Source organism: Aethalodelphis obliquidens, unplaced genomic scaffold, assembly GCF_003676395.1.
Source record: "Aethalodelphis obliquidens isolate GAN/ISIS:26980383/991018 unplaced genomic scaffold, ASM367639v1 scaffold2, whole genome shotgun sequence".
NCBI classification, from domain to species: Eukaryota; Metazoa; Chordata; class Mammalia; order Artiodactyla; family Delphinidae; genus Aethalodelphis; species Aethalodelphis obliquidens.
Window position 1 is genome coordinate 4,374,917 of NW_020837946.1, and position 18,272 is coordinate 4,393,188.

Genomic DNA, 18,272 nt, shown 5'->3' on the forward strand with positions numbered 1-18,272 from the left:
GTTGTTCCCTATTATCCATTTAATAGCTGCAGAATCTGTAGAATCATCATTCTCATTCATGATACTGGAATTTGTGACTTTTATTCTTTCTTCCCTGTTCAGTCTTGTTTTGGGTTTTACTGATTTTCTTTCTTGTTTTACTGTTTTATTTTTTCATTCATTCTTGATAGGATCTTTATTGTCCTCCTTTCTTTACTTACATTGAGTTTTATTTGTTCTTGTTCTTCTATTTCTTAAGATGGAAGCTGATGTCTTTGATGATTTTTATTTTCTAATATAGGCTTTCAGTGTTATACATGTACCCTCTATGTACTACTTTAGCTGAATCCCACAAGTTTTAATATGTTAAAATTTCACTTTCAATCAGTTTTAAATATTTTCTAATTTCCCTTTAAATTTTTTCCTTTTGATTTTTTTTTCTTTGAAACATAGGTTGTATAAAAACATGTTATTTAGTTTCCAAATATTTGGGTATTTTCCAGATATCTTTCTATTATTTATTTCTAATTTAATTCCATTATAGTGAGAGAACTTACTTTGTATCACTTTACTTCTTTGAAATTTATTGAGTCTAGTTTTATGATCCAAAATATATTCTATCTTGGTAAAATTTCCATGTGCACCAGAAAAGAATGCATATTCTGCAGTTGTTGGGTGGTGTGTTGTATAAATGTCAATTAAGTCAAGTTGCTTAATAATGTTGTATAAAACTCCTATATCCTTACTGATTTTCTGCCTACTAGTTTTACAGGTTATTGAAAGAGGAGTGTTGAAATCCTTGACTATAATCATGGATTTGTCTATTTCTCTTTGCAGTTCTATCAGTTTTGTTTCAAATATTTTGAAGCTCTATTATTAGTTACATAGATGTTTAGCATTTTTATTGCCTCTTGAAGAACTGACATCATTATTAAAAGATATTCTTTATCTCTGGTAATATTCTTTGCTCTGAAGTCTCCTTTGTCTGCTTTAAAATATCCAGTCTGACATTAATATAGATTTCCTTTGATTAGTGTTAGCATAGTATACCCTTTTCCATTTGCATTAGTTATCTGTTGCTATGTAACAAATTACCACAAACTTAGAGACTTACTACAACACCCATTTATTGTCTCATGGTTTCTGTGGGTAGAGTTTGGGTGTGGCTTCACTGGGTCCTCTACTGCAGAGTCTCTCATATGACTGCCATCAAGGTGTCAACAAGGGCTAGGGTCTCACCTGAAGGGTCAACTGGGGAAGAATCTGCTATAAAATTCATATAGTTATAGGCAGAATTCAGTTCTTTGGGACTGTTGAACTGAAGGTCTCAGTTCCTTGCTGACTATTGATTGAAGGCCATGCTCAGTTTGTGTCTTTATTTTTAAAGTGGATTTCTTGTAGGCAGGTTATAATTGAATCTTTTTTAATCCAATCTGGTAGTATTTGCCTTTTAGTTGGGTGTTTAGATCATTTACATTTAATGGGATTTTGATATGATTATGTTCAAATCCTGTTATTTCTTTCTATTCATCTCATCCATTCTTTGTTCCCTTTTCTTCTTTTTCTACTTTCTTCTATACTGAGTATTTTTCATGATTCCACTTTATCTCCCTTTTTGACTTTTATATATAACTTTTGGTTCTGTTATTTTAGTAGTTGCTTTAGGGTTTATAGTATACATCTTTACCACAGTCTACCCTCAAGTTGTATTATACTACTTCATGTATAATATAAAAACCATATGACACTATACTTCCATCTCTCTCCTCCTGACCTTTGCACTATTGGTATCATAGATTTTACTTCTGTATATAAGTCCCACAATGCATTGTTATTATTTTTGTTCAAAGTCAATTATCTTTTAAATATATTGAAATAATAAGAAAAAAAAGTTTTTATGTTTACCCATGTAGTTCCTATTTCCAGTTCCCTTCATTCCTTTGTATAGACTGAAGATTCCATCTGGGATCATCTTCCTTCTGCTTGGAGGACTTTCTTTAATATTTCTTATAGTGAAGGTCTGCTGGGAATGAATCCTTTTGGAGTTTGTATATTTGAAAAAGTCTTTATTTCATCTGAGTGTTTGAAAGGTACTTTTGTTGGGTAGAGAATTCTAGGTTGACAGGTTCTTTTCTTCTTTCAGTGTTTTACACTCATGGCTCCACTGTCATCTAACTTGAATTTTTATTTATTTCTTTTTTAAATAAATTTATTTATTTATTTATTTTTATTTTTAGCTGTGTTGGGTCTTCGTTTCTGTGCGAGGGCTTTCTCTAGTTGCGGTGAGCGGGGGCCACTCTTCATCGCGGTGCACGGGCCTCTTACTGTCACAGCCTGTCCCATTGCAGAGCACAGGCTCCAGACGCGCAGGCTCAGTAGTTGTGGCTCACGGGCTTAGTTGTTCCGCGGCATGTGGGATATTCCCAGACCGGGGCTCGAACCCGTGTCCCCTGCATCGGCAGGCAGATTCTTAACCACTGCACCACCAGGGAAGCCCTAACTTGAATTTTTAAGCTTTAAATCTTCTATCTATCTGATCTTTGTTCTTTTGTATATAGTGTCCTTTTTTTCTGGCTTTAATATCTTCTCCGTTTCACTGGTTTTAAGCAATTTGATCATGATGTGCTTTGATGTAGTTTTCTTCATGTTTCTTGTCCTTGAGATTTACTGATTTCTTGGATCTGTGGGTTTATACTTTTCATCAAATTTGGAAAATTGTTGGCAATATCCCTTCACATATTTTCTATATGATCCCCTCTTCTGCCTCAGGGACTCCAACTGCATATATGTTACACCACTTGAAGTTGTTCCACAGTTCACTAATGCTCTGTTTCTTTGTTTTTTTTGCATTTTTTTCTTATGTAATTGATTTACCTTTTGTTCTGAAATCCCTGATCTGCCGTTAATCCCATCCAGTGTATTTTTCATCTCAGACATTATAATTTTCAACTTTAGAAGCCCAATCTTAGGTCTTTTTAGAATATCTTTCATGTCTTTACTTAACATGTTCAATCTTTCCTCTAGCTTCTCAGATATATGGAATACAGTTCTAATAACTATTTTAATGTTTCTGTCTATCAATTCTATCATCTGGGTATGAATAACATTTTCTTTATTTTAACTTTGTTCATTTTGTAAATTTCAGATTCACATAAGGCATAGTTGTGAGAGATAAGATATGTAGGTATAAGAGTCAAAGTAGAAATGCTTATGAATATATTTCTCAATGATTTTTTTAAAGCTCTAAGTAGATAGCTATTCTGCATGGATACTAAATAAAGATTAACTTCTACCTCATTTTAACTTACAATTTCTATCCTTGAGTCATTTGGTAGATGATTTGCTGGTGTACAAAGTTGCCATCTGGTGACAAAATTATAGAAACCCCATCTATTTTTGAAAAGCACAGCTCTAAGTTCATCCAATAATGATTCCTTCCCTACAAGCATTCAATCGCAAGTTGTTGAACTCTACAACGTGCTGGGGCTGCGCTGTTATACACAGTCTATTCCCGCAAGATGCTTTTGGTTTCAAAGGAAAGGAAGGTAATTTACAGCAGGTGCTAGACACTGAGCCAAGCATATGTAGAATCCACTATGTGCACGGAAGTTGAGAGTGTGAGCTGGTAAATCTCTACTGGAAATTTTCTAGGAGAGAAAGAGGCACCAGCTCTATTCAAGGACATAAGCCAATCAAATCAAAGCAAATGTCTTTCTATATACTAAGAAAACGGGCAAAATTATTAGGCAGTTTTACATTGATTGCACTCAGTTTTCATCATATTTTTATACCCTACAATTTTATATGTTACAAGTACATAGTTTGCTACATCTGAGGTCTGGGTTGAATCCCAATTCCAACACTTACTAGCTGTGCAAGCTTGGGTAAGTTATTTCATTTTTCTGTGTCTCACTGTAATATTTGAGCCTACTGTGTAGGGTGGTTATTATGAGAATTAAATTAGCTAATGTAGGAAAAATGTTTAGAAGAGCACCTTGCATATAGTTAAGAATTACGTAGGTGCTGACTGCAATTCCTGAGACCTCTTGTATAATCATTGTGTCTATCTTACGAGAATTGAAAAAACATTTCACTGTTTTTAATTAATATGGGGTTTGTGGTTTCTTTTATCTCCATATTTGTTGGTCATCTATCATTTATTCCCAGTAATATCTCTAGTCAAGAACATACTCCCAATTATAACATATTCCTATGGAAAATATAACCCATTTGATGATATTGCATGTCTAGGAACACACCATGCTTCCCACCCCCCCAAGAATGCATGTCTATATTTACTTTTCTCTTGTTCAAAATTAACTTCTCTAAATGCAGCATGGTATCCTGGGTTGGATCCTGGAACAGAACGTGAACATTAGTGGGAAAAGTGGTGAAAGTCAAACAAAGTCAGTTAATAGTTTTGGACTGATGTTAATTTCTTAATGTGGGCAAAGGTACCATAATAATATAAGATGTGAACTTCAGAGGGAGCTGGATGAAGAGCATTTGGGAACTCTGCACTATCTTTGCAACTCTTCTGTAAATCTAAAATAATTTTAAAATAGAAGGAATTTTAAAAACCAAGTTTTCTTCATACCTTGGGCTCCAAACTTCCACCTTACAGTATTAGAAAAATATTGCTCTTTACTAAGAAATGAGGATGTATCACCTACTCAGAACACAAAATATTGTGAATCCTGACAACAGCCCTTAAGACAAACCAACAAGCTTACATTCGGAGCTGAGGCACATGCAGACCGTTCAAGCTACTCCGCTTATACACTGTGTGATAGAAACTCATTCCCTGGCTTCAGCTGGTGTTTCAGAAATCATTCAGACCTAGCACATTGTTTAATAAAGAAAGACTTTTAAAATGTCTTTATATTAACATGGGGCTTTTAAACTCTCTTTTCTTTTGTCTTTCTCTTCCTCTTTGTTCTTTTTCTTCTCCTTTTCTCTTCTGTCTCTCTACATGACTCTTTCTCCCTGGTGATTTCATTTGACAGTCTTGACTTCGTTAAATCCACGCTATTGGGGGAAAGTTTAAGATATGCGACGAACACACCAGAAGTTCAGGCAGAACTATGCAACAGCTGACTTAGAATATCAATGATTTGATGGAAGATGCTGGTGGGTCCCCTTGAACACCTCTACAATAACATAGCCAACTACCTTGAAGGATAAAAGTTAACAGATGTCAGAGAGGGCCTGAGGTTTAGACTACGGCTTTTCAGCTCTGAAGAGTCCCCCTAAAGTTAGACTCCGAGGAGGTCTGGCTTCAAGTAGTATAAACATTATCACTTTGACAGGAAAGAGCTGCTTTCTCCAGAACCTTTTTATACATAGTAGATTTTAGGTCATCCTTAATTTTTTTACCTTACAGTAGAGAGGGGGTCGTTGACCTACATACAGAGCCACTTCATTTTCTTACTCTTGATGACAATGGTCTCCACACCTAGGGACCCAGTTCTGCTGCCTCCCCTTTTAGTCAGCAATTCTCCATGGGTGCAGGACTTTAAAACCTTTGAGTCTCTGAGTTCCTGGGATTTAAAAAAAAAATTATCTGTGCTTCCTTCCAACCAGCAAGCTTCAGATTTCAGAATTCAACACACAAAAAGGGATATCGGAGCTTTAATCTAGGAGCCTTTTGAAGAGATTTTCCCAAAAAGAAAAGTTCCAGTAAAGTTACTCTCTTCACGTTAGTAGCCTGCATGCCAGCCTCGCCCTATTTATTATCAGACTCCTCTCCTTGACCTTTTTAAAATTCTGGGATAATTAAAATGAGAAAAGAATGAACAGAGTCCTGATTCTTTTTCTCATCTAAAGCTGTCTTGATTTAAACAAAAGTGAGGAGGGTTTGCTTCCTTCACAAACGTATTAGTTAAAAAGCATGCAAGTTTACTTCTTGGTCCCAGTTGTGTCAATTCAACTAAATAAAAATTCATTCGTAAGCCAGAATTGGACTTGTGGAAGCAGCTAATTATCTTGGGAGGAAAAAATTATTGAAGAAAATCATTGGACAATTCTTTTCTAACTCAGACCTGGCACGTTGAAATCTGGGCAGAGAGAAAGGAAGTATGACTCTTCCTGAGGAAAGAAAGGCACTCTCTGGTCAGGATTTGAACAGGGACAACTATTCTGAGTCCTCGCCCCAACCCCCAAAGCCTTTGCCTAATAACAGGAGGTTTGCTTGCATGAGGTTCCAGCTCATGAGCATCGATGTATATTCCACTAAACGGTCCACTCTCCACATCCCAGATGAGTGACGGATCGTTGTTCAAGCGGAGGGGAGAAAACATGGTCTGCTTCAACAGGACTTTGAGGCATCTCAAGGAATATTAAAGAACAAGGTGTCAGCTAGGGGCTACTCCCACTGGATGATTTGATATTTGTAGAAGAACTTCACTTTTTTTTTTTCCTTTTCTGCCATGCGGCACGTGGGATCTTAGTTCCCTGACCAGGGATCGAACTCGCGTCCCTGCAGTGGAAGCACGGAGTCTTAACCACTGGACCGCCAGGGAAGTCCAGAACTTCACATTCTGAGCACTTGCAAGTGTCTTACATGCTATGATCCTCCCCGCAGGCCTGCAAGGCATGGTTATCCCCAGTTTACAGGTTAGAAACCTGAGGCTCACCAACAGCCCATGTTTTGCCGTTAAGTGGCACAGTGTAAACTGTCAGAGCCAGGTTTGAAAGCCAAGCGCCGTAAGGGAGACGGATGTTGAGAGGTAGCGTCTCCCTTGTTAACCTAATTTTTTCAAAAACTGCCGATAGTCAGAAAGTAGCTCTGCTCATCTCTAATTACGACCTTTCAAACATGTCCTATCGTAGGTTTAGCCTCCTTCCTTGCCACGTCTGGCATCTCAGGCAGATTCCTCAGTTTTCTGGTCACTTGCCAAGTTCTATTTGAATACAGACAACTCGCTGTCAGGAATTAAAAGAGGTAATCCAGGCCAAATCAAACCTTCACCCTCTGGGCAAAATCCTTGATCAGACACCTCAGGAAAGATATACAAATAGCCAATAAGCAAACGGAAAGGTGCTCAACATCACTCGTCATCAGGGAAATGCAAATTAAAACCACGAGGAAATATGCTTTACGTTACACCCGTGAGGGCGGCTGAAGTCAAAAAGACAGACACCACCAAACGCTGGCAGGAATGTGGAGCAACGGAAACGTCACACACTGCTGTTAGCAGTGTATAATGACGTAATCACCTTGGAAAACTGTTCAGCAGTTTCTTTTAAAGTTGAATATACACCTACCAGCAATTCCACTTCTAGATATTTATCCAAAAGAAATGAGAACGTATGTCCACAAGAAGACTTACATTAAAATGTTCATAGCAGCTTTATTCATAAGAGCCAAAAAATGGAAATACCCAAATGCCCATCAGTATCAAAAGGAGAATGAATTTTTTCATTATGGTGAGTCCATACAATTAAATATGACTCAGAAATAAACCAGAATGAGTTACTCACGCATGCAACAATGTGGATGAGCGTCAAAGACATTCTGTGGAGCTAAAGAAGCCAGACACAAAAAGGTAGAAAATTCTAGAAAAGGCAAAACATGGTGAGAGAACTCAGAACCATGGTTGCCTGTGGGGGTGATGACTGGCTGGTAGCAAACACAAAGGAAATGCTTGGAGAGATGAAAATATGCTACGTCTTGACTGGGATGTTGGTTACAAACTTCTATTCCTTTGCCGATTTCTGCACCTGTGCGTTTCTCTGTATGCAAATTTACCTGACTTAAAAAATATATGCATATAAAACTGTTCTCTCATACAAGTCCCGGCTCCCCCCCACCTCACCCTCATCCCTGCCTAAAAAGAGAGTAGAGTCTTTTATTTCACTTTTCCTCCTTCTCTTCACCTCACTCTGATGCCTCTGGGTCTCCCTCTTCATCCAGCGTGCTGGGGCCGGGGGAGGAGAGAAAGGCTGCCCATTTCTTGTTGAGGAGGGGACACTGGTGAAGCTTCCAGAAAGTCAGATACTCCTTCAAGGGCAAGTGAAGCAAACAGTGGAGCTATAACTTCTCTAAGTTTGCTCCCTAAATCAGTCCTCAGTCCCCCAAAAGGCAGAATTTCACTCGCTGTCCGGGGAGAATTTGCCAAAAATACCCGCTGTGGCCACAACCATCCAACACTTCCAAAGCAAATTAAACGGCAGCTGTTGCTCTAAGGGAAACGCAAGGATGGAAATGGCCGGCAGGTTCCCTCTCCATCTCCCCGCTACCCTTAAGCATTTGTCCATTCACATCAGCCCTTTCAATTGTAAACCTTTATGCTTGATCGTCTCACAGCTTAGCATCCCGGGAGATGCTAAGGGAGGGAGAAGAAAATACAGAGCAGAAAGGGGCGGGTGGCAGGTCCCCCAAGGAGAGGCTCAGCAGAAGGTCCTGGGAAACCAAGTGGAGTCACTCCTCCATCAAAGTCAGGGCAGCGGCTTCCCTACCCTTCGTTTGGAGCCAGCTGGGGAGTCGATCCACAGAGGGAGCCTCCTTTCAATGGAAAGCACGGCTGTGTTTTCCTCCCAGGTCTCTCCCCTCTGTCCCCTGCCTCCCCCCATTCCTGCCTTGCCCAGCATCCAGCCGATCTGCCTGCCCCCACCAGCGGACCCAGGCTTCGGGCTCCAGCCGCCCTGCCCCGGGGACACGTCTCCAGCCCATCTGCCTCTGCGTCAACTCCGAGTAGGAAAAGCAGCATAAAGATGATTCAACAAGACTGGTTCATGACACCCATGACTCTCACTGAGCACACTGCCTGGCGCGAAGCCCCTCCCGTCTGTCAGAAGGGATTCGGGCAGCAACCATGGGAGGAGGACAGTGAAGGATTGCCCAAGGACTCTGGCGACGTCCAGCCACTGAAACCGTTGCTCAGGAGACAGAAGCTGAACACACCTGACAAAGGGCTTAGAAGCAATGCCTGTTTCCCCTCGAAAAACTTTAAGTGATCTTGGTGAATTTCGCCTTACGTTTAATAGTTCTTTGTCACTGCTGTCTTTCAGTACCATCGTTAGGTCGTTGACTCACTCTCTTAGCCAGCAGTAGCTGGGGTTCACATCTCAAGCAGCATGTTCTGTGGCGTCACCATCACATCCCAGGTCCCCGCCCTTGAGATCACTGCTGACCCCTCAAACACATCTTCACTGAAAACCAGGGAGAATGAAATCTATGGCGCAGAGGTGCCCACAGGACTGGATGAGCAGCAGGTTCCTGTTGTGTGTTGTCGTATAGCACGAGGTCCACGCGCCTGGAGACCTCCTTGGCCTTCTGCTGCCTTCAGTGTTCTGTCAGTGAGTCTGTGCAGGAATCCCATGGAGTGCTCAGAGAAGAGACACTCCCTCCCGCCTTGACAAGCTGCTGGCGTACAGAGCATGGGGGAAATTCTCTACTTATTGAATGAGCCAATGAATGAGAAGTTTAGAGAGAACTTACCGGAAATGCTTAGGACCATGCTCGGCTCATAAAAGGTGCTTAACAAATAGTACCAACGGGAAGAGCAGCCGGGCGGGTAGGGTGACTGAGAAGTAAGCCAGACACAGCAGCCAGGGTCTCTGCTCTGCCACCTCTGGGCAGGATGGCCCTATACAAATCACTGGTCTTCTTCTAAGCCTCAATTCCCCCCCGCCCCGCAAACTCCACCTACAACACAGATTTGTTGCAAGGACTAAAGATAACATTCTTCTAAAAATAAATTAAAAGACTATGTGCTGGGGAATGCACTGACCGCCCAGCTCAGAACCAGAGGCTGTGAGATACCACTTTTGAGGGCTTTGTGCAACTAGACGGATGGTGAGGAGGAACGCGGGAGAACGAAAGCCTGGAGCTGGCTCTGTCTCATGGGGCGCAGGGCGGCTTGGCAGGTGGTGTGAAAGGGTAAGGAAGAGGTGAGCAGTGAGGAAGCCCAGGCTGAGGCACTCGGCACCTTTCTGCACCTGCGAGGCGAGTGGGAAAGCCAGCGCTTCGGGAAGATGCTGGAGGTGGCTGGGAGCGGTGTGTGGGATGTAGGCTCAGAGTCCCACTTCCCTCTTTAGAAATAAGTTAAAATGACATTCATTCAACAGCCCTTGATGGGTTCATCTCTATTAACTCCTGCCTTTTGGCTCAAGCCACTTTTTCTGTGTGCTGTCAACCTTGGGCCCCATAACAGCTTGTCACCTCGATCATTATCAAAGATGGGGATGAGGGATGGTGGTGGGGTGGGGAGTGTTTGCCCAAGTTGCTTCATATCTGAGGTTGTTCAGACAACACAGCATCTCCTTAATCTCGTAAGACAGAGACAAGTCATTCTGACATCGTCAGATGGGAACTTACCCTTGGTTCCCGACAGCGACTGTCCTACACTGGCTCCAGGCCCTCCTTCTTGTGTCTATCAGGATAGCAGGAAACCTGCTCACAAAATCTCCCCTGGGAGGAAAGCGCTTGGCCAAAGCTGGGTTTCCCACACAGTCCTGCAAAGGCTTGGGTGGTACTTTCCCCGCTGGACCACCTCTTCCTTGACTGGAGACACTGACCCACACAAGGTCAGGTCTTGCAGGTCCCCAAGACTGTTACCACTGCTCTGCTTAGCCCTGAGGACCTTCCACCCACCCCCACCCGCTCCTCTCGACTCACCTTCTCGGAGGCACTGCCATACGTGCTTTCCCAGATCGTTGCTTACGCCTGGACAGATCAATGGAAAATTTGAGAGCATTCTGGAAACCTGGAAAGCTGAGCTGACATTCTTAGAATCCAAAAGATGCTGCTGTGGCAGTGGGGGATGGTTTTGTTATTAGTAAGTAACCTCTGTTTTGGTCCCTCTGTCAAATTGCAACTCTGATTCATTTTGGAAAATGAATTTGAAAATACAGGCTGGAAGAAAGGAAACAAAGCACCATCACCCCATTATCCAGAGGTAAACTCGCTGGCTTGTGTATTTCTAGGCTTTCTTCATATGCACATACACACCTGCTCCTTTTTTTTAAATGCGAGTGCTCCATGCGGTTTTGTAACCCGATCTTTTCACATGACCACTGCAAATAGTTTTCCATGTCATTAAACAGGTTCCCACAACTTCATTTTTAATGACTGCCCAGTGTGTGCCAGCAGCTATGTGCCCCAGTCAATTTGTTGTGTTGTTTTTTTCTCCTGCCTGTGGTCTGCAACTTACATCATTATCTGCTCTAAGGAAGTACCAAGGTTTAGCCAATTAGAAACTCTCCATTAAAAATGAAAAGGGCATCTGCAGCCCTCCAGAGGGTGGGCCAGCGTCCTCATTCTTCTGAAAGGTATCTTTGTTGCAAAGAGCAACCTGGCCGTCAGCCTGTTAGGCTGTGGACGTGGAAAAGAGACCCACTTATATTCCCCGGTGGGCTTCTTCAGAGAGGTTGGGCTGCTTTAAAAAAAAAAAAAAAAAAAGAGCAGAAGAAAATGTTTTGTAATTGTTTGTGAGTGCACACAGGCTCAGTGGCAAAATGAGACGGAACCCTTGATTTCTAACCTCCTGCTGCACTGTTCAAAATTCCTCCCAGAGAGGCAAGGAGGAAGCAGATCTGAAGCACTCTGATTGTCAAATTTGCATCTTCTCTTAGCTGGTTATCGTCCCGAAGGACATTTCACATCAAATTATACTTGTCTGTAAAGATCTTCCACCCAAGACAGACCACTTCCCAAGATACTGCTGATATGGAGGCTAGAGAAATACAGAGAGAGGATTTAAAACATTGAGAGTCCCTGGGTAGAAATGTAAACAGATTTCAGGGCAGCAGCTTCCCGCCTGGAAACCCCCAGAGGATCCCGTTCAGAGCCCCAGTCAGGTAAAGAACAGGACAGACAGCCACCACACGAAGGAAAACCGGAGGAAGTTCATTAACGAAATGCGTGTGTGCAACGTGCTCTCAGGGAGCACCAACAGTGGGCTAGCCCTGCCCTTGGCGCGGAGAAGCAGAGATAAATAACCCCCCATTTCTACACCCAAGGAGCCAACCGTCTAAGAGAGGAATCAAACGTGCCGGCGAACATTTGAAACACAGTGTGACAAAGGCTGCGCCCAGACACTTAGGCACGAGGAACACGACAACACAGAGGTGTGACCCAGAGGAAGAGGAAGGAAAGACAGGACGTGGCCTAAGAACCACACCTGGTCAGGTAGGATCGAAACACGGGATGGAGCATCAGGAAATGAAACTGGTGAGACCCACGGAAGCTGGAGCACGCGGTGTCCTGTGTCCCGCGGAAAGGAGCCTGGCTTTCTTCAGCCGCCGGGAGGAGCCTCTGGGTTTTCAGCGGGCACAGGTCTTACGATTCACACTGGAAAGGCTCTTTCTGGGTAGTACGGAGCTTGTTAGACTGGCGCAGGGAACAAATTAAGAGACTGTCGTTAGCTTCAGGCAAAAAATGACTGGGGGCCTCAACAAAGGATGGTGACAACGGGGATGGAGGGAGGAAGCAGTTCAGGTGATTATTCAAGAGATGGAATCGACGGGGCTGAGTGGCCCACTGAAGAGGGGGTGGGGGACAGGGGGAATGCGAAGAGCAAGTACTGCCCAGAGCGAGACCCCCAAGGAAGCAGAAGAGGACTACACCTGGGGCAAGAGGATCCGGAGGGAGCCCCTTCCTCAGACCTATGGAAGTAGGAGAGGGCAATCGTGTAGACGCAGACGCTAACAGGTATGGGGGCCGACCAGACGGCACAAGGCGGGAAGGACGGCAGTTCCTGGGAGAACGTGCACTCTGAGTGAAGCAGGGGTAGATTGCTGACAAGGAAGAGAGTAGAAATAGGACCTCTTGGGGACAGCGGACAACATTTGGAACAGCCAGTAAAGGCAAGGAAGGAGAAGCTGGTGCTCAGTCCTGGGACGTAGAACCAAAGGGCCCTGAGGACCAGCTGAGCCCAGAGGCCAGTCTCCATGCATGGTGTTCCCTCCAGCAGCACCCTGCAGCCGAGGCGGGGAAGAGCGGGTGGGTGATGGTTGGGTTCCCAGCTGAAAATGTGGCCAACTGACGCAGGGAACGGCCACGTCCCCTCAACTCAAGGGACCTGAGGATGCCGAGAAGAGAGAGTGGAGGGCTGCCCAGGGAAGGAAGTGAAGCCAGAAAGGGCTGAGAAAGCCAGGGGCCGATGACCCAAGTCTCAACAGAGCAGAGAGGAGTAGAGTACCAACAGGAGGGCTAGCGAGACGGACCAGAGCCTTACGCCGTGAAGTCAGCATGCTGGCGCGTCAGACGCCATAAGTGGAGTAAACACACTGATGGCAACGTCCAGGAGGTGACCCGGGAGTGGGGGACTGAAGTGGGGCTGGTGTTCCGGCAGTGCCCGTGAAGGACAAGGGCCAGCAGATGGAGGAGGGTGGTGGGAGGGTCTCTGAGACTGTCCTACTTTCAGGCTGGTCCAGGCTGAGTTCCCCACCAGTGTCTGAGGCCCCACGTCCAGCATGGGCCTGCCCAGTCAGCAAATGCCACATGGGCTTGGAGTGAGGGGCCTGGAGTTCTCCCAGGTGGAAGCTGCTCTCCTGGGAGAGGACAGTCTTGGGATCCACCTGATGGACCTGGAAGCAGCAGGAGACACCCACCTCTGGGGGAGACCACAGTGTCCCAGGGGAGCCTACAAACCCCAGGACACCATCGTGGGATTTAGCAACAGCCAAAATCCACAGTCTGTTCAAGGAGAGCTTGGTTGAAACCAAGACAGTCCCACAGTTGGGCATGGTTGCGGGTTTCGCCCACGCATCCAGTGCTGTCTGAGGACACCCCAGTGCCATTCTGTGTCCGTGTCTTGAGCGATGGATAGATTCCCTCCCAGAGAGTAAGGCAAGCCTTGCCTCACACCGTTGCCAAAGCGCAGGTACCTGCCGGCTGATAAAGAGCCCGACGGCCGAAGGGGCCCTCCTTAGAACCCTGACTCCCAGACCCTTCAAGTGCCACCTGTGACAAAGAGCCCGGGTAATTCGTGTTTCCAGCACCGTCACCTGAACCACATTACCTCCCAGGGTAGCACCAAGTAGTTACAAATTACAAGGTAAATATTAACGCGGCGCGTGGGTTCTTAGGAAAAGTTCCTAGCTGTTGCCACCGTTTGGTAACCTGTACCCCCAGGTTTACCTTAATCTCTTTTTTTTTTTTTTTCCCCAGCTCAGTTTGAACTCCTATAGCCTGGGCACGGGAGACCTGGATTCCTGTCCTGGTTGTTTTAGGAGCCAACACCCCCCTGTGGGGAGGGAGGGGGGTCCGAAGCGCCGGAACCCGCAGGCAGGGCGTGCCGGGCTGGGGGAGACAGGGCGCCGGTGCCGGGGCGTCCGCTGGGCCCAGCCCGGGTGACTGACCTTGGCCTCCCCGCAGGTGCGCGCAAGCGCTGCTGGAGCACGGTGCCTCGGTGCAGCGCGTGGGCGGCGCGGGCCTGGACACGCCCCTGCACGTGGCGGCTCAGCACGGCCTGGACGAGCACGCGCGCCTCTACCTGGGCCGCGGGGCGCTCGTGGACGCGAGGAACGCCCGCGGCGAGACGGCCCTGAGCGCGGCGTGCGGCACGGCGCGGCGGCCCGACGAGCAAGCCCGCTGCCTGCGCCTGTGCGCGCTGCTGCTGCGGTGCGGCGCGGCGGCGGACGCGCGCGACGAGGACGAGCGCAGCCCGCTGCACAAGGCCTGCGGCCACGCGCGCCACGGCCTGGCGCGCCTCCTGCTGCGGCACGGCGCCGACGCGGGCGCGCTCGACTACGGGGGTGCGTCGCCGCTGGCCCGAGTGCTGCACACGGCCGCCTGCGCCCCCGAGGCCGCGCCGCAGCGCACGCTGCAGGAGCTGCTCAACCACGGCTCCCCCACCGTGTGGCCCGACGCCTTCCCCAAGGTAAGAAGGGGTCGGGGACAGGCCACGAGGACTTGGCAGCGCAGGGACCCGGCCTGCCGCCGGGGGGCATTCAGCGCTTCTCAGACTTTCAGGGGCCCGGAACGCCCCCTGGAGACTGGTCCAGATGCAGATTCTGATCCCGCAGGAGGGGATGGCAGAGTCTGCATTTCTAGCAAGACTAGAGATGAGGGTGAGGTCTTGGAACCGCACTTTGAGGAGCCAGGGCTGGGCAACCCTTTCTAGAGTCACTAGAAAATGAAAAGGTTGGGGGGTCAACAAGCATACTCGAGTGAGACCTTGCAGAGTTGTCACCTGGGGACACCAGGCCCCTGTTTCTATGATGCCGTCATGGCTCAAAATATTTTAGCAGATTATCTTTTGGTGTAACTGATGAACAATGAAATCAGTCTCTTGTCGCATCTGGTATTTGGCTTGAAATGAAATACGCAACGTGACCATCCACCTTATTAATAGGATTAATGATAGCACTTCACAGATTTCTCTCATTCAGTCCTCACCACACGCCTGTGAAATACACCAGGTTCCTGACATTCCCTTACCTGGATTTCAATCAGGTGAAATGCCCTGTTCAGGGTCAAGGTTGTGTTGGGACCTCAACCCCACTTTGCAGACTTGGCTCTGAGCCGCCTGTCGCCTTTCCACGTGTCAGATCTGCACTGAAATGATAAAGATGAAGAATAAACATTTCTTATCAGAGAAAATAAAGACAAAATGTTTCCAAAAGGAAAGTTCCCAAGATACTAGTTAAAATAAGCGATTGTCCTCCCCCGAAAGACTTCATTGAAGGGAGGTCATTCCATTCGATGTAAAATTGGCTGTGCTAAATTTAAAAATTATCCCAGACTCACCGGTCATATGCCAGAGACGTGTCTGGCCTGATAAGCTTTACACAAATAGCCTAAAAGCTGTTATCCTAAAAGGACAACAGCTAGATGGTCTAGATGGTCTGAAATAGTGAGATTCACACATTTCTTTCAGATGCTAACTTTGCATCCCAGATGCATACAGAGTAAAACTCTTGTCTCTCAAAACACAAGTGAGAAATGGAAAATCCACCCAGACAATTCCCTGGGTGTTTCCTTCCTTGACAAACTTGATGACAAGTTTCTTACGCCGAGTCTTGCACCGTCTTCGAGTCATCCTCTTGAGGCATCCTACTAATGCAGTGACTTCCATGCCGTGCATGGACTCTTGAAAGGGAAGAAACGCCAGCCTTTCTGTATTCTATAACACTTCCCTTTTATATTCATGATTCACATTTAGACGTTTCCCAATATTAGCAGGCTTAGTTCATCTACCGATAAGATGGAAACCTACCACCCCTCCAGTTCACACCGCGTGTGCCTTAAACCAAGATGCACCCTTCAGCCCTTACGGTGTGAAACGACATAAAGAATGAACAAGAAACAACAAAGAAAGAAACAAGACTTCACGTGATGCCCAACAGTGAAAAACACCTGGGACAAATGCTTTTAAAGAAAAAAGAAAATCAGTATACTTCAGTGGTGACCAGTACTAATCCTTTGTTAGCCTCGAAGGCATTCGATTGTTAGAGACCGCTGTCCCGGTTTCAGTGTCCGAGGTGCAGCCCCACAGGCATCATCCCGGGGGACAGGACTTCTAGCACCTGAACTCTGTCTCCAAGGCTGTGGGAGTCACCCCGCCCTGACCTAGAGATGCAGCGCAAGCCCAGTGCCTCCCGTTGGGCCCCCAGGGGCCCTGTCCTGGGGTCCCCTCACGACCTCCTTTGTCAGCCACACAGGAATGGAGCAGGTCAGTGGGTGGGGTGCGGGGTGGCTGTGGGTTTGGGTCTGGGGACAGTTAGCTACGACGGGGACCCGGAGGCCACGAGAGGTGCTTGGCTTCTGGAGATGATGATGAATCTCCCAGCAGTTCCACACCACTGCGGAAAGAACCGGAGTTTCTTTGAGAAATCTTAATACTTTGAGGCTTTCACAGAGCACAGTGCAGGGAACCTTCAGTCAGTTTGTTGAATGAGAGAAGGGGATTCCAGCAACTCCGGGGCACGGCGCTGCAGTTAAAATCTTTGGAAACGGGCCTCCGATGTCTTTGCGCTGAGACCCGCCCACACCTCGAGGTGGGGGGGGGGCAGGGGGCGGTGCGGAGGAGGTCTGCAGCCCCCTGCCCCCAGCACCCCACCCCTGGCGCCCCCGGCTAGGAGCAGGTTGCGGGCAAGAGCGCGTTTACTACCAACCTGGACATCCTCCAAGCCAACGTACAAGTGCCTGTGAGGCTCTGGCCTTGCCCCAGGACAACCAGGGCGAACGCTCTGGAAATGTGGCATCAGCATCCAGACCCCCTGCATGTGCTCCACCGGGAAAGGGGTCTAATCAGCACGCGGGACATCAAAGCGCAGACCCGACTCGCTCAGCAGCCCCGTGGAGCGCGCAGCAAACACGCTGAAACGAGCCACAAAGATGCTCTGCAGGCAGGACTCAGCGCCATGGCGAGGCGTACACAGAGGCACCGGGGAATGTCACAGAGCACGCCGGCCGTGGGCAGCAGCCGCGCTTTAAATAGATGTAAAGAGACACCCACGGAGCTCAGAATTACTGAGGCAAAAGGTTTCACAGCGAGCTTATGACATAAATCACAGTTCCCCGGTGCCCAGACAAAGGCACCAGCGCCGCAGCAGGCGGACTCGAAGCATCCGTCGGAGCCGCGCGCACTGCGCTGCCGCCAACATCAAAGCGGTGTCACGGCTGGGAAAGCAAAGCATGTGGACAATGCCAGGCCTTTCTGCCCGGCTGACCGCTACTTAACACCAGAGTCAGGTGGGGACGCGAGGGCAGGTGCAGGTGCGATGTCAGGATGCGGCCAGGTTTGAATTCTGGAAGTTGCCGGGACGCAGGGGGCCCGGCCTGGAGGAGAGCGGGCAGGAGGGCAGAGAAACGCCCACGAGGGTGGATCCAGACTAGCTGCCGCTAGTTGACTTCGTGGGTTCGATACTTGGTCTGGGATAAAGGCCTTTGCTCACGTGCCTCTCTCCTCCTGCCCCTCACCTGGGCAGTCCTAAATAACTCACACTTAGATTTGCCCAGGAGCTGGGGAAGTGCCAGGCCGACACCGGTGATGAAAGCTCTCCCCCACAGGCGTCCCTTAAGCACTTATTCATTCAACAAACATTTCTAGGGAGCGGCTGTGCTCCCGTGCGGGTGGTACAGCGTTGAACCGGAGCATGGGTATTTCCTGCCCTCATGGAGCGCCAGTCAGGTGGGTGAGGTGGCCTTGACTCAGACAACCACACACACCACTGGGAAATTGCTGTGACTTGAAAAGCTGCAAAGCCAAGGCCCTCCAGACCTCGAAGGCACCAAACGAGGGGCCAGACCTGGCTGAGCAGCGAGTCCGAGGCCCCCTCGAGGGCTTATAGAGTGATTCTGGATCTGAAGACTGGAGACTTAGCTGTGTGAAGAGGGGAGG

At 47.3% G+C, this 18,272-nt stretch overlaps 1 protein-coding gene across 1 annotated transcript in view; it reads left to right on the forward strand.

Moving 5' to 3' along the window:
* Positions 1-18,272, forward strand: part of ASB18 (ankyrin repeat and SOCS box containing 18) — a 62,295-nt gene that overhangs the window by 31,237 nt on the left and 12,786 nt on the right. Inside the window, exon 4 of the mRNA XM_027117488.1 lies at positions 14,303-14,807. Within this exon, the coding sequence (XP_026973289.1) occupies positions 14,303-14,807 (505 nt within the window). The remainder of the gene's footprint in view (positions 1-14,302; positions 14,808-18,272) is intronic.